We start from the raw sequence: 27,641 nt of genomic DNA, 5'->3' as shown, positions 1-27,641 counted from the left end.
GTGTAGAATATAGGCATGGCAAAGAATTTTCATACAAAGTGTTAGTTGGTAAATCTCCTTAGCTGTTGAACTGGATATTTAATAGCCTCTAGTGATGCGTAGCGAAAAACAGTACAGTCTCTATATTTTAAAACAATTATTACACTGAGTCCCATAGTTTGTATATTGTTAATATAATTTTCATGAAAGCTTTAATTGTTTTTCAGAAGAAACTGTGGTGGCTCATGAATCTTTCATGAGGTGTTATGCATTTTTATGAACATATGATGTAAAATTCATCATTCTGAAATTCACAGATATCCATGAAGTGCTACATGTCTCTCTTTGGTCATGGATATTCATGACAGTGCTACTGCTGTAAGCGTTTAAATGCCCATTCATAAATATTCTAGAATGTAACCTTCTGATGCCATGTAATATTTTGCTTACATTTTATGAGTACTTCACTTGGGCATTTTCCACTTGATAATGAAAACAGAACCTTCAGGGACAGTTAGTGGTGTATATATAAATTATGTGTAAAACTATCTCATTGCTTTGTTTTTATTCCTAGCATTTCCTATCATTGTTATTGCTCTAAGATCAATGAATTCTTTGAGGGCATCTTGGGAATTTCAGGTTTCATATTTATAGTCAAGGATACATCGTCAGTATAAAGTACCACATGCAACAGAATATGAATTGAGATTCTAGAGTGCAGTAAGATTTGAAAAAGTGTATGTTAATGTCTAATATTTCTCATGTGGAAGTGATGTATTTCAGGTAGTGTCTGTACAGAATCAATGGCAGGATCAAGTATCCCTTTTATACCTACTCAAGTGTTGGTAAATGACCTTTTGCAATGAAGAAGCAGTAAATTTAGCATTTAAGGGTTGCACCTGCATTCGCTGAAATTGTTGATAATGTTCTCATTGATTTTGGTGTTGTGGAATAAAGTCTTATAGGCCTTTATCAATGCATGTAATCAGCTTTGAGTAAATGACATATCCTTAACTTTATATTAATGTTCATTTGTACAATAGTTTCTTTGTGTATGGGCATCAAATAATGCCTTAAATTGTTTGTCAGATTAGGTTCCCATTGTGATAATGGCTTTTGATGTATAAAAAGCAGCATAGCTTTTTTTCTCTTTCCCTGCACTGGATCTATCCTGTTCCACCCTGCCCATGATAGATGTGCTTGTGATTCTTCCCCATCCTCACGTCCCTCATTTCAGCACAGGACAGTCCTGTTTGCATTGTCTCCATGCTCCACAGTGGGGAGTGGTTAAGGATGAAGCCTCAGTGGTTTTGTCTTCTCCTGGGTCTCCTTCCTTCCTTCCTTGAAACAACCTGACCCATAAGGTAGAAAGTCATGGACTCTGGACAGGACTCAGGGAGAAGATTGCAGTGAATTATCTTCTATTACCAAGTCTTGCTATAGTCTGAGAAATGGAGAGATTAGGGAGGGAAGAGAGACCCTCATCTTTACTGACAACCTTTGAGATTGCACTGGCTTCTATATTTAGTAGCATCCAAAAGATTTCTTAATACCTTGATATTTACAGGTATAGGACATTCCAGAAAGGTATCAATATCCAGTAACATCTACATAATTTCACACATACGTGATTTTACGCAAGACATAACAAAGGATGTAAATCACCTATTCTGAAATTTGTGATTATAGGGCGCATTTAATTATCAGACTTGTATTTCTCATATTTAAATGTGATGTATATATATTCAAAATAAGTTTAAAAAGAAGAGCAGTTTTCAACAGACCTCATCACACTGCAGCTTTTGTTTTGTCTAATGGGAGCTGGAATTTGTTTCCCAGATGAGACTGTTGAGTGTTTTTAAAGGTCAAAGCTACAAGGGAATTTTCAAATTAGTTATTCAGGCTTACTAAAAAGTAATACCAATGCACTGGTAGCCTTATGCATACAATTTGTTTGCTCTTGAACATAAAACAAATGTAATGTCAAAACTAGGGGGAAAAATCATCTGCTGTAAGTATTCTCCTTACAGCAATTTTTTTCTCAATCATGAAGTTAAATCGATTTCTTTTTGTTTTGTAAGATTAGTTATTGTTAGAAGAAAGTCTCTGGAAACCTAAAGCAGAAGGAAAATTAAAAGGCTTGGAAACCACAGAGGTTAATTTCATTTGAATTTCCTTAGATAAATCGCAACTTTCACTAATTGATGGCATTGTGGAATATCTTTAAGAAAAGAAAAGAAAAAAAAAAAGGGAAGGGAAGGTTCTGGAAGGGAAGGGAAGGGAAGGGAAGGTTCTGGAAGGGAAGGTTCGGGAAGGGAAGGGAAGGTTCTGGAAGGGAAGGGAAGGTTCTGGAAGGTTCTGGAAGGTTCTGGAAGGGAAGGTTCTGGAAGGTTCTGGAAGGGAAGGGAAGGGAAGGTTCTGGAAGGTTCTGGAAGGGAAGGGAAGGTTAGGTTCTAGAAGGTTCTGGAAGGGAAGGTTCTGGAAGGTTCTGGAAGGTTCTGGAAGGGAAGGTTCTGGAAGGTTCTGGAAGGTTCTGGAAGGGAAGGTTCTGGAAGGTTCTGGAAGGTTCTGGAAGGGAAGGGAAGGGAAGGGAAGGGAAGGGAAGGGAAGGGAAGGGAAGGGAAGGGAAGGGAAGGGAAGGGAAGGGAAGGGAAGGGAAGGGAAGGGAAGGGAAGGGAAGGGAAGGGAATCTGTACCTAAAGAACTCCCAAAGGACCTCTCTGTCAGAAACCATAGTCACTTTACATGAATTCCTATATTCTTCTTACTGTCAGCCTTATCAGGACTGGGAATTTAAAGAATGCTCAATGAAATTAGGTACCCAAAATCCACACAGAGTGTAGATATGTGTACATCTTCTCAGTAAATGCTTCTTAATGCTGAAGAACTCTGTGTGGCTATGCTGGATTTGTCTCAGTTAGGAGCAAGACTGCATGTGCAATGTATCAGATGCACCATAGTATGGCATTCAGGTCTCAAGTTCTGCTAAAAAAGGAAAGCTTTGCAGAATATATGGTAATTAAACGAAATTGTCTGTTTGTGTCTTTAGTCTTAAAGCTCGTGCATATATTTTTGGGCTTGGGAATCAGACAACAAACTGTTTCTACCTTTGCATGTTGTCCTACAGTCAGGTGTTGCTTTTGCTTAAATTACAGATGGAAAAGAAAATACAAGGGAACTTAACAGACTGGGAATATTCATAGAATATCCACTCAAACATAATACAATTTTGTGTCTCTAAAAATTGCCTCTAGATGTTTGTGCATATATTTTGTTGAAGGCAATTATTGCATCATGTCATACCGCAATATTATCTGCAGTCTTGATCCAATTCAGTAAGTCCAGCTTGACTCATGGTGACAGCTAGTCATCACTGGAATTAGGCTAGCTCCCAGGTTGAATTGCATTATAGCACTAGTTTACCTATGTAAAAATAGAGTGAAAATGTCACCTTGCAGTTGACAAGATAGTGTGACAGCTAAGAAGACCCTGGTTTTAATCTGAGTTGTACCGACCATTCAGTAAGAGACTCCAGCAATTCTGTTCTTTCATTTTGTAACTGTGTTGTCTTATCATAGATAAAACATTTAAAAACAAATCACACTTTGTTTCCAGAGACGGTTACTATCTATCTTGCATCCTAAATTTACAAATAATGTTTAAAAATGAAAACTAGCTAAAGTGTGATCCATGGACTGGACGCTCTCCATTTAAGCCTATATAGAGCATGTGATGGTTTGAAATAGCATTCTTTTCTCCATCTTTTCAGTATCTCAGTGTGCCTTAGACCTTATTTTTTCCAACTACCTCATAGAAGTGAATGGGCTTCCTTCGACCCTCTGGCTAATAAAGGAAATCTGAATAAAAACATGCTTGTAACATAAGAATTATCCGGGACATATATAGGTCATATAAATGAATCATCACTTAAAATTAGAAAAAATTATTTCCAACAGTAACATTGCTCATGACATCCTATTTTGGCAGCAAAAAAATTTCAGAAGATATATACTTTAAAACACTGCACAACTCTGTGTTATATAGATTCTCCTCTCCCACCTAGTACTTGAGTGCCTTCCAGTAACACATTAAGTAATATGACTAATGTATGTCTCATCTTCATTCTTTTACTTTAAGCTGAAATGTTACATTATTTTTCAAAAACTACCTGCAAGTTGATGAAATATCATCTTTTCAATGAACATCGTTTTTACATTACTTGGAAGACCGTGGAAAAGTTCAACCTTTGCAGAAGCACATACAGTTTCTCCTGACATAACTGAACAAGTTGTTATGAACAACTGCCTAGTTGTGTCAGGACAGTTTCTATACATAAGCATTGCAGAGCAGACTCCTTTCTTGATATATGGAAGATTTGCAGACTAAAAAAGCAAACAGTCATTCACAGTAGCATGAATTTTGCTGGATGGGAGTTGATTGAGAATTTCTCTAATTAGTACAACATGGGAGATCTCTTTCTGTCTGGAACTAAAAAGGTATCTAATTCTGTAGTTGTTGATTTATTATTATGATCCTACATAGGGTTACTGATGCAGATAGCTCTCTTAAACTAACTGTCTTTTGTATCAAAGTGTACAGAAGACTAACAGTCTAACTTTTTAATGGCATAATTTACCTTAAGCAGTAGCTCTCAAAGACTAGAGACCTGTAAGAAGACTAAAAATTAAATAAATGTACTACTATTTAGAAGGTATTAGCTTTCCTACAGAATTAATATGTATGGTGTCACATTTGGAATAGCATGAAATTTAAATTTGTAGAGTTACTAATAATGTTTGTACCACAGTATAAATAAGGGTTGTGACCAGCATGGACCACATGGTGCTAGGTGCTGCACAAGCAGAGAATACATCTACCTCTCTTGGTTGGCTTCCAACAAGCTAACTGGGAGATTATTAAGTAATATCCCTAAACAAAGAAAGAGTGGGCTAACAGTCTCAGACAAGGAGTGTCAACGAACTCAGTTAAACTTTTCTGTGATTGACTTATGCAATGGCATGATCTTTTAAGATAAATAGTGGGATTCGCTATTGGGATAGGGATTGCGAGGAGCCATCATGTGAATTGCTTATAGCATCCTCCCAGCATACACAGCCTTTTTGGGAGAGAAGACAAGGGACCTGGATTCACTGTTTTCATGGCTGTCTTTCCCAGTTGTTATTCAATTGCACTGGTATGAAATCCTGGCTCCAAACTTAAACCAAATTTTAATTTAAGCCCCAGGTTCTCTGCCATCTTTTTGCCTTCCATATTGTGTGACTAGAGAGCTACATGTATTCAGCAGTGCAGACAGTGTGCATTATTTCTAGAAGACGAAATGCTGGATGTATGAAGTAGTAATCAAAGTGATCCAGATGTCAAAGATACCACCATATCAGGGTTAACAGTGAAAAACATCTTTGTTTGCTTTTCCCTTAAACAGAAGACTGTAGGTTGTAGATGTTGAATTATTCTATTTGGCAACAAAATTTTGATTGTGGGGTTTTTTTTGTTTCTTTAATTTTGGTTTTGTTTTGTTTTTGTTCTTTTCCTACATAAGCTGTTTAGCAAAAGCCTCTCCTTTTCCAGATGGAATTTATTCCTTATGAAGAGCTGTGGTTTTAATGACAGTTTAGACATTCATATATTTATTAGACTGTATTTTCCCTATAATAAATGCTTTGATGTAGCTAATATGTTCTCAATGTTCTGTGTATACATTTTCATAACAACCCATTTCCAGTTATCTGAGAGACCAAAGACTGCAACTCTGCACAACTTCTGCCAAAAATAACAGTTTCTTTTCTTACTGAGTCCTGGTAGACTGGCACACAGTGTTTGGTGGATTCTGCTTTTAGCAGATCACAGTTGCAAATCCTCAATTTTAATGTGACTTTTTTTCTTATGTAGTCTTAAATTCCATCCTGTCTTTAGCATACAATGATTCTGCAGCAGGGCAGTATGTTAAAAGAGCATTCACATTATATCATTAGCCAAGATTATAAGTCAGCACATCCCTGCAGTTAGCACACACAGATATATCTATGGGCAATGACCACAAATTTAGCATCTGGTATCCCAGAGTTGGTGTGTGAAGAGTCCTGCAATCACTACAAACCATTTAATTGCATTAAATATACGTATTTTGCCAAAGGTTTTGCCTTCTCTACATTTCTGTCTGCAATGCCCCATTTACAGGCCACAGAAGTTATAGAACTCTTTTCCAAAGGTGGCTTGAGGTTGAGAACAGATCCTATAGGATCCTATAGGAAGATGGGACCTTCTGAAAAGCAGGAGACACTATGCCTACTTTGGTCAGCTGTGTTTAAAGAACTGTTGTATGCACTCTGTACTTTTTTTGAGGAAAACCTAACTGCCAAGAATCTGAACAGAAGAGATGATTACGTATTTCCACTGTATCCCATGGGCTTGGTTTCCAATAAGAATAATTTCCACAAGGCAAAATTTAAAAGTAGGTTTTGGTTTGGGCCTGGGTAGATACAAGACACAGAAGCAGTAGTCTGAAATACTTTCAAAAAAACTTTAAGGTCTGCTCTTCCAAACTGAAGTTAATAGACTGGTTGTGACATAATTGGTGGAGGGTTCAAGCACTATTTTTCAGTAGAGTAAAAAGTTATTGAAAATACTAACATTTGCTTAGCATTACCTAGACATGTTAACACTTTTAAGAAGAATTCTTCTTGTTTCCTCTCAGGTCTCTTTCAACTTCTCTTCAAGAATATTTGCAAATAAATATTCAGATTTATTTCTGTGGTTTTCTTCTACATTGTAAAAAATTTAATCAAAACAGAACTTCTAAAATCATTACATTTTCAGTTAAATCGTGGTATTAATGACTTTACTTTTAGCTTAGAATATTTAGTATGCTGGCTATGGAGGATATTGCAAGGGGCAGGGATTCCTATTCAAATAGTACACGAAGAAGAAGTGTAACTACCCTCACCGAAGTTCTTTTAAACGTGTTTTTCATGCTCAGTGTTATTGGTTCTACATCTTTCCACGTTGTTGGGGAATTCAGTTTATGCTCTATTATCCTTAACCTGTAAATAAAGCAATTTCCTATCCTAATGATGAATTTCAATAGTAAAGTGCTGTGGTAACAACATATTCATACAAACTGTGATATATTAGGAATGCAATTAGAAAACCTTTTATACCTTACTGTTATAGCTGTTAACACCTGCTTTTTTTCCCTTCAGAGTTTTTCCGAGAACTTCTGGAGAATGCAGAAAGATCCTTAAATGACATGTTTGTTCGGACGTACGGCATGCTGTACATGCAAAACTCTGAGGTTTTCCAGGACCTCTTCACAGAGCTGAAGCGGTATTACACAGGAGGCAATGTGAACTTGGAGGAAATGCTGAATGATTTCTGGGCTCGGCTGCTGGAGCGGATGTTCCAGCTCATAAACCCCCAGTACCACTTCAGTGAGGACTACCTGGAGTGTGTAAGCAAGTACACAGACCAGCTGAAGCCATTTGGAGATGTACCCAGGAAGCTGAAGGTTCAAGTGACTAGAGCGTTCATTGCTGCACGGACCTTTGTTCAGGGGCTGACAGTAGGCAGAGAGGTTGCGAACAGAGTATCCAAGGTAATCTAAAATCAAGGGGGTTTTTTAAGCTTGAATTTGTTCTATACTTGCTAGACAATTGAAATCTGGTTGTATGCTTTTTTTTTTTTTCAGTATGAGGTGGTATGTCTGGTTGTTTTTTATGTCCACTGATACACCCATCCCAAGTTTATAAATAGAGGCAACAGTTGTTTTTCATTCTTTCTGGGGATATTAAGGCAATATTGACTGACTGGAAAGCATTTCTTTGTGCTTAGGACACAATGAAATACTGATATAGATCAATGCTTTAGCATGGTAGTGATTGTCATTTGTAATTCAAAACTGGCTATATATATATAAGATGGGGATTATGATCAGAATTTAAATGTTTCAAGCAAATTTATGCTGCTGTTCATTAGGACAGTACAGCCCTCACAGCATTCATTCATCATGCAGCTGGGTGATGAATTTTGTTAGAAATGTCTAGTCATGTTTCTGATGAGAAAATAGACAAATAGTGACACCTCTGGAGCTTGAGCTTTCCCAAAGGATGGTTTGACTCACATTTATTTTAGTTTCAATTATTTATCTATGCAAATATTTTTGACAATTATAATCCTTGAGGACTTCACATAATTAAAGCTATGTAAAAAAAACCACATACAAAAATAACCCATCTGGGTACCACAAATGTGCCTGAATTACTTTTTCTTGTACAGTATTTCAAACTCAATTATCTTTTACTTAAATGCTATTCCAACTGGATACTTGTTCTGTGATCTTGCCATTTCACAGTCCTCATAGTGTATTTTGACCTTGAATTCTGAAATTGTCTAGTGAGATCCACTGTGAAATGCTCAAACACTCACTTTTGAACATAAGTGCATGAATGATTTTGGTGGTTGGCCCATCCAATACTTTACCTCAAGCACAGTGTCTCATTTGTTTCATTTAAATCACAGCCAGAAAGTAAGGTAGAGGTGATACATTGTACAGTAGACTTCAATTCAAGCACTCAAGAAGATGAGCCTTCTATACTTTTCTTAACCTGTATTATGTGATATTTTGCAATTACCAATTGAGAAGCCATGGAACCAGAGAAGGGCTCCATGTCATGAAGGCAGAGCCTAATTTTATGCCTCAGAAACTGCATTGGAGAAAAAGGTCATTTTGCACTTAAAATTTGGTGAGTGAAATATGTGATCCTGGTTAGTCAACTAGAACCAAAGTCTTTTCCTCCCAAGTGCCTTCCTGGGCTATGGTGTTACCTTCCTTTGTTTTCTGGCACTGCCAGGTCTTGCCATCCTTTTTGAACAGTGGCAGAACCTCGGCAGGAAATCTCAGACTACCTAGTCTGGCTGGGGGCAGATATAGCTTTTTAGCCTCCAAGGGTTCAGAATGCATGTATCTACAGCCCCAGATTTCCTCTGAAGAGCAATGATGTCCCCATGGGTCACTTTTAAGTGAAAGTGCTGAACTCTGATGTCACCGTTGTCAGCAGGGATTAAGCCTTGCTGCGTTAGCTGCATCAGACTGTAGCGAGTAAGCTATGTAATTCATATTATTATATGTATAATTTGAGAATCCCTCACAGATTAAGGTCTGAATTGTCTGCTGAGATGTCACTTTCCCTGTGTACGTGCATGACTGTACAGAATGTGCAAGTGTCTACTCTCACACATCCAGGCAATGTTTTCATCTCAGCTTCTGGGTTTTGGGTACATAAGCTCTTTCAAGAACAGGATTTATAGCGAGATCACCAAGTGATCCTATGATCCAATAATGAGAACTACTAGCTCTGCAATCATAAAGTAGACTTTTTGTAGTGTCACTTGAAGATGATAGCAATAGCTCAATAACGCTTCTGGTTTTTTCTTTTAACATGAAAGCAAGACTTGAAATAATCTTTAAAAGGACTCAGTGGTTTGGTGCAGGATACACATAGTGATACTCTATTAGACTTCATCTAGAATACTGTGTTCAGTTTTTGGCCCTTCCTGTACAAGAAAGACATTGACAAACTGAAGTGAGTTCAGTGAAGGCAGCCAGCATGATCTGGACTGGATTATTTGTCCTGTGAGGAGAGGCTGTGGGACTGGAGCTTATTCATCCTGGAAAAGAGGGTGCTACAAGGGCACTTAGCAATAGCTCCTGGTGCTGGTAGGGAGGTCATTAAAGAAATGCAGCAAAGTTTTTCACAGTGGGGCATGGTGTGATATGATGGGCATGAATTGAAGCACTTCCCCTTGCCCTATCATACCAAGCCCTACTAAAAATCCCATCCCCATCTTTCTTATAAGTCCCCTTTAAGTACTGGAAGGCTGCTAATAAAGTCTGCCTGGAGCTTCTCTTCTCCAGGCTGAACAACCCCAAATCTCTGAGCCTATCACATAGGAGAGGTACTCCAGCCCTCTGACCATCTTTGTGGCCCTCCTCTGGACTCAGTACAACAGGTCTACATCTTTCCTATGCTGAGGATTCCAGAGCTGGATGAAGTAATCCAGATGGGGTCTCATGAGAGCAGAGTACAGGGGCAGAATCACCTCTCTTGACCTGCTAATCATGTTTCTTTAGGATCATTATCCTGTGATCCTATTAAAAGATTAATAAAATGAATATTTTTTATTAAATGTAAAATATACTTTGATTGCAAGACTAATTTTTATATTAAAATCTCAGTGTCTGTATTCATTCCCAGAGCAGATGATAAACAATTGCTGAGTTTGGGACTTTGTGTTACACGCAGCCTGGTGAGGCAGATATGAAGAACCATAAGTGGCACCAAATGTTCAAGATTAATAATTATCCTGTGAAAAGGCTGTGGTTATTCTGAGAATGAAGCTTTTGTGTTCATATTATAACTGTGATTTTCATGCTGGTTTATCTACTATAGAAAATGACAAATCCTTTTCTTTAATTTTAAAAGACTACAACCATTTCTTGGAGTTAGCACATAACTTTGCAACAAAAAATGAGGCAGGTAAACATCTTTTGTTGCTGTTTTGGAAGTCATCCAGATTAGCATGGATTTCATTCTCATTGTACTCTAAATATTGAGAGATTCTGTGATAAGGATGCCACATCTGGGTAAGTCAAGAGAAATTAATAAAAGAGAAAATGAAAAGTGGAGCTGTTGCAGTTCTTTTGCAGAAGCCTTTGTCCGTTGTCAGCACTGGTTGGGAACAGAGGGGGATCTTCTAGCTGCAACATCACAGGCTTAAAAGCTTTCTCCTTTCTATTTGTGGACCCATTATCTCACTGAACTGCCACTGATACAGAGAAATGTTGAACCTACACCTTAAACACCATGAGGAGGAGATTCACTAATGAGAAAGTTGGTAACAACATATCCTTCAGGCTTTTAATTTACTTTTTCATTGTCTTCTGGACCATTTCGGTAGAGGAGTTGGTGGGTCACACATGCAGAAGGATTTTTTCCCTCTCTAATATCAGGGACACATTCTTTTTAAAGATTTCTCTTCAGAGAGGTTATAATGTCTGAAAACAATGCAGTCAGTGTATTCCTTGCAAAGGAGCTACTCTCCCCTCTTTTTCAAATTAAGTATGCACTCAAGCACACTAAAAGTAGGCAATGTGTTGCAAACATTTTCGTCTTGCAGAAGTATTTTTCAATTTTGTAATTTCCTTGTCAGTGACATTATAATTTAATAAGTCCCATTTAGATAAATGAGGAGGGATTGTGGTTAAGACATCTTATTTTTGTAATTTTTTTCTATTGTATTTCAATTGTAAGCAGACATAGTTGCTTCCATCTATTTTAAGTTTTATTATGCCATTTTAGTTGAACAGTATTTTCATAATCTCTAAGTCCAATTACAGTTCTTAATTTTCAGAGCTTTTCAAAAGTTTTTATTTCTCATTCTCATGCATTAAAAATTTGTCAGTGCTATGTTGCTATGCTGCTTAAATCTCCATTCAAAGTAGTATATTTCCACTGGCTTGAATAGACCAGGTCTAAATTCTATATATGCTTTAGAAAGCTGCATATGCATATAACCAAAAAAGTAGTTATAGTATTTCTTAAAGTGAAAAATTTAATTCTTAAAATAAGCCTATTTATTCATTAATATAGAAGAACCTAGAATGTGTCAAGTAGGAAGGGACACTTGAAAATCATCGAGTTCAACTCCCTGCCGTTCACAGGACTGCCTAAACTAAACCATATGACTGAAAGCATCATCCAGACATTACTTGAACTCTGACAGGCTTCATTCCATGATCTCTTCCCTGAGGAGACTGTTCCAGTGACCGAGCACCCTCCCGGTGAAAAACCTTTCTGTAATGTCCAATCCAAACTTGCCCTGATGCTGCTTCAATATATAGTATTCAATATATAACATCAGAACTGCCTTTTTGAGTACATTAGTTGATTTTGCCTTAATGCCTAGTAGTTTAAAGGTCAGCACAGGAGCAGAGCTTCTCAATTAGCATACTTTCTTAAGCTGTAGGTAGGAGAAGTTTATGGACTTTTTGAACTACAGGCTCAGCAATAATTGGTAAAATTTTCTACCACCTATTTTTCCAGTAGCTTGTCAAATTCTAAAAACCCAGCTTTTCTTCCTTGTTGCCAGTTGGTGGGGGGGGGAAAAGAAAGTGTGCTTTCCTTTCCTTTTTCTCTGTAAAAATATAACATATTAAAATGTTACTGGTTTTTAATTTATTTAATTTTTCTTAATTTTTTTTTCTGAATAAAAGAAATAAGTAAAAAAAAAAACCAAACACTAAGCCTGCTGTGATTTAGTATATAATGTTAAACTAGAGAAACTACTGAAAATATTTCTGAAGTTGCTGCTCTCTGTGATTACCAATAATGTGATAGAAAAGATGTATGCATACTTTTCATGTTCATCTTTTACTGTGCCTGAGCTCTGGATACTTTGTAAGAAAATAATGCTAAGTTATTCTTTCTGACTCTAAACAAAGCATTCTGAGTAATCATAATACTCTCTTTGAACTGTCACTGAGTTCAAAGTGGAGAATATAAGCAAAAAAACACGTAGGGAGAATAAAGGAATTAAATTTTTTAAATTGAAGGGTCTATGCGATTTTCCAGAATATATGATTCCTGAAATACTTTCCCCAGATATATTAATAGCTGAGTTACAACAATTTTAAGGCTAATTGTACTGGGAATTTTTTTTTTCATTAAATAAGGGAGTGTTCTGGACCAAACATGGCATGTTTAAAATAGAATTAGTTCCCAAGAAAAGATAAGGACTGAAACTAAGGGTATTTCAAAAGATAATCTAAGTATCTAACTGGGTGCAAAATTGCCAAAAATATTGTACTAGTTGGTAAGTGCAGTGCTGATTCTCTAACATGGGTGTTATCCCATCAGGTTGGCATTCCAACCAAAGGAAATATTTCCTGGAAACATTTTCTTTCCATTTCTTTTAATTAAAATATATAGAAAACAGGAGGAAAAAAAAAAAAGGCACATTTTTTTATGTTCCATGAGCATAACTTCACAAGTCTGACTTTTGCCAATGTCATGTGTTAACCTGGGTAAATTCACGAGAACATGTGAGTTTAATAGGAAAACACAAATAATGAAGTACAACTGGTCAGTCCTGTTCAAAAGCACAGCCTTTAGGCAGTTGTCCATTACCCCACTGCTGCTCAGAGCTCTTATTCAATCCCAGGCAGACAGTTACATCTTCGTTTTCTCCTGTTCTAAGTCTGGCTCACTAGGAACAGCAACTGGTACAACAGAGTATTTTGTTTAGAATGATCTAGGGTTTTAGTTATCGTTTGCTAGTTTTCCTTTTCTCTAAGTTTGACAGTTTTGTGGTTTGGGTTTTTTTGTCTTATTTGGGCACTTTCTTCCCATTGTATACTGGGATAAGGACAAGAAGAATTGTTAAGAGTTTGACTTTGACTTTCACAATTGCAAATTCACGCTACTGGCAATGAAAGTAATTTTTATACCATGAGTAAAGTGAAGCTTAGCTGAGGGGGATCATTAAGAGCAGTTAGTGATTTTGTTAGTGGCATAAGCATCAAAGATTTGTAATCTAGCCACTAAGAACTTATTTCATTAATACATTTGAATATTAATTACCATTTATTACAAAATAAAAAGAAGCTGTTACAATACTTTTCTCATTGTTTGGCATAGGCTATATATCTCCTTCTTTTTAAACCAATTAAAACCATTCATCCCCTGAATATTATTAAATTATGTTAATATCAGACTTCCTATTAGGAACTTGGTGATATATGGGCAAAGTGAAATAAATTCAGTAATACAATTATAAGGTAAAACCCAAGATAAGTAGTGAAAAGCAGTCTCTAGTTATTGCCTGTGATTACTTCTACTCACAGAATGCCAGGCCACTGCTTTTCTAATATGCTGAATCAATATTCTTACAAACTCTGCTTTTCATGGTTTATAAATAAACATTCAACAGTTTGTGAGAGACATAAATAAAGGCCAATATTGAATGACACATTGATTCAGACTGTAATTATTGCAGTGGGGGAGAGAATATGACATAGTGATAAGTCAGGTAATTAAAGCCAAAACAAATTGTACTTTGAAGCTGGAAAATGTGATTTGGAGGGTGTGACAAATAAAGAGCTATGTGTCTTGTATATTTTAACTTCATTGGCTGAAGAGATTTGGCTTGTTAAAGCCAGAGAGGGAAAGGAGATCTAAAAAGGACTATATTTTTCAGTAGAATTTAATCCTTAGTTCAAATTGTTGGTTTATGAATAGCCCAGCAGAGCAAGCATAGCTTTTATCACTGCATCTGTGTCTATTGTTTTAAGGTTTTTTCAGTCATTCATTGTTTGAGTTTTAATTGAGTTGATATATCTTTCCAAGAACTGGAAAGATTCCATGACATGAATGGGGCCACATTCTTTTTTCCTTTTCTGGTCCCTTGGTGTTTCTCAGGTGGAGAGTCCAGGGATTATCCAGCCAGGGGAGTTTCAGAGCTCTGAGGTGTCTGTGGCACAAACGCAAGAGTGAATTGTATCCACACTGGAGTGCTTTCTGGGAAGTATTCTTTCAACTGAGGTTCTTTAGCTGTGTAGGTTATCTTTTCTCCATTCTTGGAAAGAAAAGGCACATAAACTGATCTAGTTAATTGCAGACATTTCATGGAAAAATAAAACAGATGCCTTCCAGATATCCCAGACTTACTGCAGGTGCACTAATCTGTTTTCCGCTTTGTGTTCACTGGAAACATCAGATGTTCCAGAAGAGCAGCTCAGGAGAAAAGGCCTAAAATGAAACGGCAGCTTCAACAAAAGGAAAAAGGAGGTAGGAAGTCTGCAAAAGCTGTGGCCTATGTCCTACCTATTAGAATTGTCAGATATAATCCAGCCTGGCCTCTCTGTTTCATAGGTCCTTAAATTTCATTCAGCTACCTTTGTATTGAACTTAATAACCCAAATTTAACTGAGTCATGCTGCTCAATAAGACAGTCAGTCTTGCTCTGTATCCCTGTAGGTAGGTCTACCAGCCTGGTTTATTTCTACTATGTGCCACTTCTCATCTCAAAATCTGAAGTAGTCCTGTGGTTTTGGATTTTTTTGTATCATTCATAAGCAAAGACCTTCTGATTACAGTGCTTTTGCTCAGTTTGTGGGGGTTTTTTTAAATGCCTATTGCATAGAAAATACCCTTTAGTTCAGCTTTACATGAAACTTCTACCTATATGTTAAGAACCATAATGTAATTATTTTAGTTTAACAATGCCATTAAACACTGTCATGACACATCAGAAAATTAATTAATTGAATTGAGCTTTTCTTTAGAATTGCTGAAATGCTTATTTTACAAAAACCTTTAAAGTTCTCACACCAGTTGTACTTACTGCCTACAAAAGATGTTGGTACAGCACCTGCAGAAGCTGTATTAGAGAAAATTTAGAACATTTTAAGAGGTATGCTTAGGAAAAAAGGATGTATCCCAATGCATGATACACACTCAATTCATAATAAAAATAATAGTAAAGAAGCAAAGCTCACCTAGGAGCTTGCTGACCCTGCTAGATTTCAAAATTCTGTAATTAATCTTACAGCAGGTTTTACATTTTTGCTGTTTTAACACAGAAGAGTGAAAAAAATTCAGAAGAATCAAATGGAAATAAGAAGGAGATTAAAAAGTCTGAAGGTTAAGCAATGCAAGGAGATCTATATCATCTTGCAACTTGCTGACTTTTTAGAATTACTCTTTTTACAGATTGTCTTAATCCTATTTTGAAGGCAGCTTATGGAAGCACTGTTTTCCAATCATGATTTGAGAAAAGCAATTCATTTTATTTCTCAGGTGAGCCATAAGCAAAAAAAAACTAATAGGTTATTCAGCCTACAGGTTTCTACAGAAAACATTAGTCAAGGAAGTATCTGATTTACCTAAAACATATCAGGAATACTAACTGGAATTTAATGCATATCTGCTTAAGGGTTGCAGTCAACAAAGTCATCAGTGACACATTGAAAAAGTTACATTTCTTTGAGATTTTCAAATAATGAAATCTGAAATCAGCAATGTGGATCTAAGTTCAATTCTCAGTTATTCAGGGGGCAGTGGCAGTTGGCTTCATTATCTGCTTAGGTCTTGCATCTCAAAATAAATCTCAAACAAAAAGAATACAAAATGAAGCATTTCATTGTTAGGAAAATAGTTCTGTTCATCTGTAAAAATTTAGACTTACCCACATCGTCCAGCATCTGTTTCTTACGGAAGTTTTTTTTTATGACACAAGCTTGCTGAGTTTTTTCCATAATCTTTTTTGAAGATGAAACGTCACTTTTGTGCAGTCCACATGTTTAAGACTATCATTGCTTTTGCTTCTTCTCTTTTCCTCCTTCTCCTTTTATCTTTTAAGCCCTTAGGAACAATTCAATTCTTAAGTAAAATTTAAATGTACCAGACAAAACTGGAAAAAGTAAAGCTTTGAATAAGACAGGAGGATTTAGCTGACCTCAGCTATACACCTGTCACCTTTATGTGGCCAAGAACAGAAACTAAGAATACGGAGAGAGGATTTTAATTCAAGACATGCCTGCTTGTCCTTCCTAATTGTTTGCCATCTTTCAGCCACTGGTGTACAAGATTTTGCCTTTCCCCAACACTGCAGTGCAGTTTTAGCCTGCAAACAACTTCCCCAATCTTGAAAATTGTTTTTCATTTAAAACTGCCAGAAATGTTTTGATGTTCATGTCTATCCCAATACTGTGCAAGTCTAACTTCTGGTCTTCAATTTCTGAAGATTTAGCAATTTTGTATGAACATACTGGTGGAAAATTTACTAGGTTTCTTCAGGAAACATGTACAGACTGTCTACTTAACCCCCGCTTACATGATCTTCAGTATCATCAAACAACAGAATTGCATCTACACTTGCCTATTGTGGTTTTAATCTCATAATTCTTTCAGTGATGTTCATATGTTTGCATCATCTGTAGATTCAAAAGCTAATGTGTATAAGACAATATCTGGCAAGCTGATAAAGTTAAGCAGGGCTAGTACACTCTAACTGTGTAGTTAGAGTAGAGAGAAAATGTCAAACTGTGTTCTTAGCAATTTGCTGGCTCAACAGTGTCACCACTCTACGTTGCTGTTATGGAACACTGGATCAGCTATTATGAACCCTGTTTTTCAGATATGTCCCAAAACAAGTGAATGCGTATAGATCTCAGATCTTTGTCTTCTCTTCCTGGTTCAATAATTGACCTCCTTTGGTCTGTGGCATCTAAGCTGCATTAACTCAAACCAGCTCAAGCCTATGAGCCGTAGAAGCATATGAGGAAAAGCTTCTCAGCTCAACTACCATCTTCTTTTAGGTCTGTGGTCTTCTTCTGTGGGAATCAGATTGGAGCAAGTCTGACTTAATTCTCACCTGTAAATATATGGTGTCTAACTCCTCCCTTTCACTATGCCTTAAACAAACTCCTCCTTCTGTATCCCACACCCAAAACTGGTAAGCTCTTACCATGTTTGCAATTTTTTCCTGCCAGAGGACTATGTTCTTTTCAGATCTGGCCGCAATGCCTTTTATACTTGTCTATTTCCTAGTTGATGAGGGAACCACTAGAAGTATTTATTTGTCTCATTTCTTCAGGCTATATCTATTATTTTATTGTTGTTTTACCTAATTATATTAATATTAGAGTGCCAGTCAATCCATTGTTTATTTGAAAAAACTACTTAATTTTGTGCACTGTTGTGGAAAGGACAGCATGAATGAAAAAAGAAATCAGTTCTCTTTCAGTCTGAGTGTTAGTTTTGAATTTACACTGACATTTTCTTTGAATAAGGTGTGGCAATTTTAACAGTTAGTATGAAATCCCACAGAGAGACAGCTTAGGACACACTGCTGCCTTTAGTCCTGAAGATTTTAAGGTAAACTTCAAGAGAGTAACCTGCTACCACATAGAGCGTAGGAAGACAGAACCAAAAGATGTTCAGAAAGCTTCTGGCAACATATCCCACATGAGTAAGATGTAGTTTTGTCGGAAAAATAAGCTCCTGTGTATCTTTCATCATCACACATCTGCTTGTAAGGAACAGTGCACATCTGCTTTTCAATGACAACATATAGAAACCAAACCATAGGACAAACTGCTGTGAGAAACTTCCACACTGATCCTCAAAACTGAAGTTTTTTTGGGAACCCTCAGAATATTTTCTGGCCATAAGTACATGGTTAAAGAAATCTCTCAATTCAATACAACATTTTTATTGTTACACAATTGTATATAGCATTCAGCATTCAAAACTATGATAGAATATACCAAGTGGAGATTAATATAATTCAGGTTTTCACTTAAATCAGAGTTAAATTTTGGGTGAAAAATATTTGCAAATTTATTTGTGTTCTGGAGTTTTTAAACACAACAGAGAAATTTAGATGCCAATCTTTTCCACTGTGCATTTACTTTTTCCTTCATATAGTTACAAGAATATATATGTATAATACAAAAAAGTGTCAATGATGTGAAATAGTAATTTATACAATAAATTTTATTACAATTAAAAAAAAAGAGGGAAAGGGGCAGGGAGACAGAGAGTAACATGTTAAAACCAATATGGCTCAGCTGTCTTATTTTTATCCTGTTTCATGGCTAAAACCCAGCCAGCAACCAAGCCCCAGCAGCCTCTCACTCACTCCACACCAGCAAGATTGGGGAGAGAATTGGAAGGGTAAAAGCCTGAAAACTCGTGGCTTGAGATAAAGACAGTTTAATAGGGAGAGTAAAAGCCGTGAACACAGGCAAAGCAAAACAAGGAATTAATTCACTGCTTCCCACGGGCAGGCAGGTGTTCAACCATTTCCAGGATACCAGGGCCCCATTACACCTAAAGGTTACTTGGGAGGACAAACACCATCACTCCAAATGTCCCCCCCTTCCTCCTTCTTCCCACTACTTTGTATACTGAGCATGATGTTATATGGTGCAGAAAGGGACTTGGGGGTCCTGGTCCATGGCAAGTTGAATGGGAGTCAGCAATGCCCTGGCAGCCAGGAGGGCCAGCTCTGTCCTGGAAACATTAGGCAAAGCATCGCCAGCCGGTTGAGGGAGGAGATTGTCCCGCTCTGCTCTGCACTGGGGGGCCTCACCTTGAATATTATGTGCAGTTTTGGGCACTGCAATATAAGGAAGATATTAAGCTGTTAGAGAGTGTCCAAAGGAGGGCAACAAAGATGGTGAAGGGCCTTGAGGGGAAGCTGTGTGAGGAGCGGCTGAGGGCACTTGGTCTGTTCAGCCTGGAGAAGAGGAGACTGAGGGGAGACCTCATTGCAGTTACAACTTCCTCATGAGGGGAAGAAAAGGGGCAGTCACTGGTCTCTTCTCTGTGGTGACCAGTGACAGGACCCAAGGGAATGGCCTGAAGTTGTGTCAGGGGAGTTTTAGATTGGATATTAGAAAAGGGTTCTTCATCCAGAGGGTGGTTGGGCACTGGAACAGGCTCCCCAGGGCACTGGTCACAGCACCAAACCTGACAGAGTTCGAGAAACGTTTGGGTGATACTCTCAGGCACATGATATGACTCTTGGGGATGGTCCTGTAAAGGGTTAAGATTTGCACTAGATGATCCTTGCAGGTCCCTTCCAACTCAGTATATTCTGTGATTCTGTGAATATCCCTTTGGTCAGTTGGAGTCGCCTGTCTGAGCTGTGACTTCTCCCAGTCTCCCATGCACCCCCAGCCTCCTAGCCACCTGACTCTTAAGAAAGCATCCTATGACCATACCTTATTTTCAGTTTGATTCCCCAGAACTGCTTCTGAGAGAAATGTCGTCTAGACTTAGACTAGTACTGAAGCACTGTGAATGTACATATATCACTACAGTGCATATTTTTATATGTAAATGTCTATTCTCTATTTAAAATTCAGTCTGTGCCTCTCTCTCCTTTCTCCTACTTTCACTCCTTTTCACTGAATCAGTAAAAAGTAACTTAGCCATTTACTTCAATCTGAACTTGATTAGGGTCTGATTGTTCAGATTTATATAAAATCAGGTAGAAAACAATTTTTAAGGCAGAGGTCTTTGCAGGGAGATTGAAGCACTTAATGATGGAAACTTATTGCTGAGGAAATTTGGGTGGAATGACAGATTTTCAGTCAAGAAATGACCATTTAAAGGCATATGAACAGCACTACGAGTAAACATAGCTAAAATGTTTACAGACTATCAGTTTATGTAGTATAATTCAAAAAATCGTCATCAGTCAAATTTCACATGTGATTTTCTTTAACACATTGTAAAAGTTTAATACACTTCTGAAGTGTATAGCCTTACCTGCCAGAGATATGCTCCAAACTGGGCAAGCACAGTGATCGCAGTCCCTAAGGGCAATTTCTATGCCCTTGGCAATTAATTACAAACAGAGAAGCAGAAGAGGTTACATACATGAAGAACATGAACAAAATTCACTTCTCTAAATGACTTAGCATATTCTTGCTCACTCTAGTGAGTCAACTGGCTGCCAGGATTTGGTTGCCATCTAGAAATTAGTGCAGGCATAATGCATCTATAGAGCACTGGAAAGAGTCTATCTATGCAAGTGGATTGGGATCCATCATCTTCTTTTTACTCATCAGTAATTTATTTCTAAAAAACTTTTTTGTCTATGAGTTAAAATGCCCTATAAGCCATTTTTTGAACAATAATTATAGAGTGACAACACAAAACACTATGTAAAAGAAGTGTTGGAAGAGAAAGCCCTGCTAGAAACTGTTTGGACCTTTCTCTTTTATCATCCCATCTGGAGAGATTCAGTGTTACGAGAGCATTCCCTTAGGAAATATAAATACACTGGGAAGGTTTATAAGCGAAGACTGGTGGACAGCAAACTGAATATGGGCTGGCAGTGTGCCCAGGTGGCCAAGAAAGCCAGTGACGTCCTGACTTGTGTCAGAAATAGTGTGTCCAGCAGGACCAGGGCAGTGATTGTTTCCCTGTACTTTACAGTACTGAGGCCACACCACCAATCCTGTGCTTTGGGCCCCTCACTACAAGAAAGACATTGAGGTGCTGAGTCCAAAGAAGGAAAACGAATCTGGTGAAGTATCTGGAACACAAGTCTTATGAGGAGCAGCTGAGAGAGGTGCAGGTGTTTAGCCTGGAGATAAGGAGGGGGAGACCGTATCACTCTCTAAAATTACCTGAGAGCAGATTGTAGTGAGATGGGGGTCAGTCTCTTCTTCCAAGTAACAAGAAATAGGATGAGAGGAAATATCCTCACTTTGCATTAGGGAAAGTTTAGATTGGATATTAGGAAAAATTTCTTGATAGAAAGGGTTGTCAAGCATTGAGACAGTCTGCCCATGGAAGTGTTTGAGTCAAAATGTATAGGTTTGGCACTCAGGGACATGGTTTACTGGTGGACTTGGCAGTGTTAGGTTAATGGTTGGACTCAGTGATCCTAAAGGTCTTTTCCAACCCAAACAATTCTATGATTCTATCATTCTATACACATAAAAAAATAAGAAAAAAAAAAACCAAGAAAAAACCAAAAACAACCCCCCCATTTTAATAAGACTTGACAAATATATTATATTAATAGTGCTGATATTGTGAGGTAGAACCTATGCAGTGGGGTGTGTAAAGCAGTAAGTTATTCTTATTGCTATATTGTGTAGAAGAGACTGTCAGTGGAAGAAATGTGTTAACTAAATGTAATGAATTATTTTTCTTTTTTACAATCAAAATTCTTTTCCTAATGACTGCATATTGGTCCTTGGGAGGAGTAAATACCTATGAAGGAAAGATTAGATTTCTATAGACTGCATGAGCTTACTGCTTAATCAAGTGATAATCCATTTCAACAAGTTTTTCTCTTGTTCTGTCTTCACATTCATGCGCATATTCACACACACACACACACACACATATACAGATTCACATAGTGGCATGTCGGTAACTAAAGCAGTGGGAGAACTTACTGTGTTATAGGAGAAATGCACTGGGCGATCTTCCTTTGCACAGTTTTATAGTTGTTGAAGTTCACTAACCTCAGGTTATTCAAATATATTTCAGAATACTAATAGAAAGAGAGGACTAGAGTGTATATAAGCCTACGGACACCCAATCTAACTGCAGGTAATAGCATACAAATGATACTATTTGAGCTTGTAATGGCTGTGTGTTGTTACATCTGTTGGATATTTATGTGTATATCATGAAATGTTGATATATTTATACAGAGATCACAGAAATCACTATTTGGTCCAGTATCTTTGGAGGCAATCTTAATACAGAGGAAAACATTCATTCAACAAGTACAGAAAATTACTTTAGGTTTTCCATACTGTGTAGATTTAGCTTTTGTAGCTTTATTTTTGCCTTTTGAGGTCAAAGCTAAAGCATTGCTAAGAGTCACATTTTCTTGCTCATTTTTATCAGTGACTAAGGACTAAAGTCTTTTATGCTGTCAAGTTGACATCCTTTAAAAACAATGAGAATAAACAAATGCATTCTAATGGAACTATTTTTCACTATTATCTTTTTACCTAAATGTATTTGCACCATCATCCAAAAAGCCTCAGAAGTAAAATGTTTCCTAAATGCTCTAAGATACTCAAATATAATGCTATGTTTAATGTGAAAGTGGGAAATGGACAGGGGTTTAGAAAAATGGAAGTTTTGGCAGATGAAAATGCTTATAAATGTATTTATAAGCAAGAAAAGTTATGGGCTTATAATGCAGAGAATATTATATGAGTTGAGAAGTTGCTAAGAAGCATGAAGCTTGATGTGGAAAAAATAGAGATGTTCTCAGAAGCTAAGATCAAGAGTGATATTTAATAACAAGAAATTTATATCACCTAAGATAGGCATTTATATGAGGTAAATTCAAAATAGAATAACCTGATGCTGTTTCTACACTCTCTGCAGAAAACTGGGCATCTCCAGGGGGAAATCACATCTTATACAGGTAAAATCATGTTCTAGAACTGCCAATCTCTCTCCAGCAAAGGAGAGGGAACAGAGAGAACTACTAGTAGCCATTCAATGCATGGACCAGCCCATAACTAGTCCAAGGTAAAACTGCCTCTTAATGTGGACATCCCATGAACTTAATGAAACTTCCTCTACACCCAAAGATGAAAATTACCTAAGATGTTCTTGCCTAAGGTGTTCTTCCATTTATCATGGAAGTCTTATGTTCTTTCCTTTTCTTTTTGCTCAACTGCAGAAAACACACCTGTGCATTTTACATGTGAACTTTTCTTTTTTTTAATGAACTTTTACTTCACGTTTTTAAATGACTCTTTATTTATTTATCATGCTTAGCATTTCATTAGAGAAGTCAAGAATAATGTTCATATATTTCTTAGGAGCCCAGAAGACTAGTTTTGCCTCACATGTAGATCTATTGTAGTTATTTCTTACCAAAAAAAAAAAAAAAAAAAAACAAACTGATTAAATTCAGAGTTTTAGTTTATTCTTATTACCCCTATCCATCCAGTTATTCAATATCTCAATGATTTTGCTAATTTTGCAGATGATGGATAAAGATTAAAAAAAGGTAGAATCAACCTTAATTTCTTTATATGTAAAATGTGGTGCTTCATAATTCATTTTCCTGAAGCCAGACTTGAAAAGTGGGACTGCTTCTGAATTGGAATGGAAAATGTCCTCTTTAATCTGTTGCTTCAGGTCCAGGCTATTCATTATTGGAATAAGGAGAGCTTGTAAATTAAAGAACATGTGATATGACAAAAGAGGGAGTCTCTGGTTTATAGAGTTCAGCTGCTATGCATACTTGTAATAGAATTGCAGTTTGATTTTCTTAGCAATCATTAGGGAAAAGAACTAAACTAGCAATATTACAACATAACTACAAATGTAATATGTAAGAAACAGCTGTTGGTTAATACCTTCTGAGATGAGAAATGTCTGATTATAGAATTTTTTTCAGCATTAGTACTATGGACTTACTCTTTTCTCAAGATAGGAACCTATACCCCAGTACAGAACTATTTTTGTTCTGATTGCTGTCAAAGGTATTTCCTGATTTTTTGGCATGAGATATAAAGGGTGGTCAAAGGGTAATAATGGTGGAAAAAAAGTGAAAATTTCTATTCCCTGTTCCTTTACTGTGAAAGTGGATCAGAAAGGCTTTGGTATGTATCAGCCGAAAAGCAACCAAGAACTGTTCTTGTCAATAAAATAGTAGTGTTTGCTTCTGGTAGTATCTGAAAATAGATGTAATTTGAACTATATTTTGCATCAAAGGAAAAAATATCTCAGCAGTCCTACTAAACTAAGAAATTAAGAATTTTAGATGAAATCTGATCTTTACTGGCTTATTTATTTTCGTAGAGGTTTATTCAGAATCACATTTCTCCAAACGTGGACGCCTCTTGGGTTAGACTATCTAGTCTGGTTCCTTAAGCAAAAGTGTGCTACTTTATGTAACAGAATTTCAGATGATCCTAGCTTTAGGTTAACCAAGGTACCTACGTTTGGAGTACATTTGTCATAGGCTTCTTCAATAAGCAATGAAAACAGACGAGCATCTCTAGAAAGCAGTTCTCATCTCCAGTCTCATCAGTTGACCTCAGGATGTTGTTTTTTTCTTTACCAACCATAGAGAAGAAAATAACTCTTCTTTACATTCTTTACCTATATGCACAATATTAGATGGGAAAAAATCCAGTCTGTCGATATTAATTTGCAATATAATATTTTTTAGCTATTAAGCCAGATATTGTTGGGATTTTATCATAGAAACTTATATTTAGCTACTCTCTCCTAATTAAATGACAAATACAATTGTTAACAATATTTTATTCCACATTTATTAGTTAGTTATTTTGGAAATTGTTTCTGAAAGGAGAACAGAACAAGACAATGATTTTCTGTATAAATCAGTTGGTTTAAAGGCAGCAAATGTAACATTTTCATGCAGTTTAGTATTCTGGTGTATTAGCAGAGTTGACTGAATAGTAAAAAATAGATTGGTGAATATGTTTGAGTAAAAGTGGACGGATTTTCCTTTATTGAAATGAGTATATCTGAAAATGCTTTGTAATCCTCAGTTTTGTAAATTGTAAATGAGTTAATCAAAGTATTTATGTGAAGAACCTGCTGTTAGTTGGTCAGCAGCTGAAGAATTTTTCTTTAAAGTAAAAGGTCTAAATACATAGCTGACTAGTCAGGCATACCATTATTCAATTAAAGTACAGAGTCTATAAATAAGTCAACCATAAACATAATTTCTAAATTATGGTTGCAAATGCTATTGAAAAAGGGGGGAGGACATCAACACAAATAGAAATTTATCAGCATTAGAAAAACATCCTGAATCTTATAGCCTGTACAACTTGCAGTGATATTTCGTCAGATATCCTGATTAGGGTTATGACACAGAGTGCCAATGTGGTTCTAGCTATGCAACCTGTTTAGTAATATATTTTCTGTCTTTATCACGTTCTGTATCTTGTATTCTCCCTGTTGCTTCCCCACATCCCAGATAATTCAAACAGTAAGTAAGTTGCCTTTTTTTTTTTTTTTAAAGAAAGAACTTGGTAACTCAACTAAATTTAGATGGCTTATTGACTGGGAGCTCAGTTGCTTAATATCAGCGCTGTGGGTATAAATCACATGTAGCAGTGCTGCTACATGCAGGTAAGTCACAAAATGGATAAAACTCAAGACATGACTTTATACAATACTACTGCAGTACCTCACTTGTTGACCACATTGGAAGTGTTTAGATTTTATTAATCTTTTTACTGCTGACTTTCGGTGTGTTCGTGGTTAACATTCTGCAATTAGCACAGAGGTCTTTGTAGCACTTACATGAAAAGCATAACATTAGCATGAGTGTTAAGCATCCTGGGAATATAGTTCGTGTCTGTCCAACTTCAGAATTTATCTTGCTGGGAAGGTTTTTAAAACACAACTTTAAAGAGTTATATAAAAAGTTATGTAAGTACATAAAAGGATACATAACTGGTTGGCAGAGAAAGTCATGACCAACAGGAACTGTAAACATGACTAAGGTGTGAATATCGTAACTATTGAAATATCTTTTTGATACCTAGTATCCCATAATCAGTCACAGCATGTACTTCGACTAAAATTTTTCTCAAGCAAGTGTAATCTGTGAATCTGGGCTCTGTTACTACAGCATATATGAGACAGTTTTCTCCCATAAACATATTTGAGCACATGAATACTTGAGCACATGAATATTTGAGCACATGAATACATTTTGCTTCAAATACTGGACATGTGTGTTCTTCAGAGGCTGCTCAGGGTACCTACAGCATTTCCTCTCTTGATGATTTTTGAGTGATCTTGAGAGTCTAGAGGGGTCCCAGCTGACTGGAAGCTGGCAAACATTGCCCAGGTTTTCAAGAAGGGCAAGAAGGAGGACTCCAGAAACTACAGGCCTGTCAGTCTCACTTCAGTGCCTGGTAAAGTTATGGAGAAGATTATTCTGGAAGGTGTTGAAAAACCCCTGAAAGACAACACACTCGTTGGTCACAATGAGCACAGCTGCGTGAGAGGAAAGTCCTGCTTATCCAACCTGATTTCCATTTATGACAAGGTAACCCAGCTAGTTGATCAAGGGAAGCCACCTGAGGTAATCTTTTTGGATTTCAGTAAAGCTTTTGATACTGTCTCTCACAGGATTGTTCTAGACAAAATGTCCAGCACGCAGCTGGATAAATACATCATGTGGTGGATGAGCGCAGAGCTCACGGGTCGAGTACAGAGGGTAATAGTGAATGGGGGAACATCAGACTGGTGACCTGTCACTAGTGGGGGCTAGTCTTAGGCCTCCATCTTAGGCCCTGTGCTCTTCAACATTTTCATAAAAGACTTGGATGCAGGACTGGAAGGGATTCTAAGCAAGTTTGCAGATGATACAAAACTGGGAGGAGCTGTTGACTCTCTTGAAGGTAGGGAGGTCCTGCAGAGAGACCTCAACAAATGAGAGGACTGGTCAATCACCAACCATATGAAGTTCAACTAGGGGAAGTGCCAGATTCTGCAACTGAGATGAGGCAACCCTGGGGAATGAGATGCTGGAAAGCAGTGACACGGAAAGGGACTTGGGGGTCCTGGTTGATGGCAAGTTGAATATGAGTCAGCAGTACCCTGGCAGCCAGGAGGGCCAACCATGTCCTGGGGGGCATCAGGCAAAGCATTGGCAGCCGGTTGAGGGAGGGGACTGTCCCGCTCTGCTCTGGACTGGTGCGGCCTCACCTTGAATATTGTGTGCAGTTTTGGGCACCACAATGTAAGAAATATATTAAGCTGTTAGAGAGCGTCCAAAGGAGGGCAATGAAAATGGTGAAGGGCCTTGAGGGGAAGCTGTGTGAGGAGCGGCTGAGGGCACTTGGTCTGTTCAGCCTGGAGAAGAGGAGACTGAGGGGAGACCTCATTGCAGTTACAACTTCCTCATGAGGGGAAGAAAAGGGGCAGTCACTGATCTCTGTGGTGACCAGTGACAGAACCCGAAGGAAAGGCCTGAAGTTGTGTCAGGGGAGTTTTAGATTAGATATTAGAAAAAGGTTCTTCATCCAGAGGGTGGTTGGGCGCTGGAACAGGCTCTCCAGGGCACTGGTCACAGCACCAAACCTGACA

The 27,641-nt window shown here is 37.3% G+C and overlaps 1 protein-coding gene across 1 annotated transcript in view; it reads left to right on the top strand.

Moving 5' to 3' along the window:
* Positions 1-27,641, top strand: part of GPC6 (glypican 6) — a 772,169-nt gene that overhangs the window by 404,342 nt on the left and 340,186 nt on the right. Inside the window, exon 3 of the mRNA XM_032679241.1 lies at positions 7,200-7,591. Coding sequence (XP_032535132.1) covers positions 7,200-7,591 — 392 coding nt within the window. The remainder of the gene's footprint in view (positions 1-7,199; positions 7,592-27,641) is intronic.

The sequence above is a fragment of the Chiroxiphia lanceolata genome, chromosome 2 (genome assembly GCF_009829145.1).
Source record: "Chiroxiphia lanceolata isolate bChiLan1 chromosome 2, bChiLan1.pri, whole genome shotgun sequence".
Taxonomy (NCBI): Eukaryota; Metazoa; Chordata; class Aves; order Passeriformes; family Pipridae; genus Chiroxiphia; species Chiroxiphia lanceolata.
Note: the sequence above shows the minus strand (reverse complement) of the source record. Positions and strands in the feature narration are given on the sequence as shown.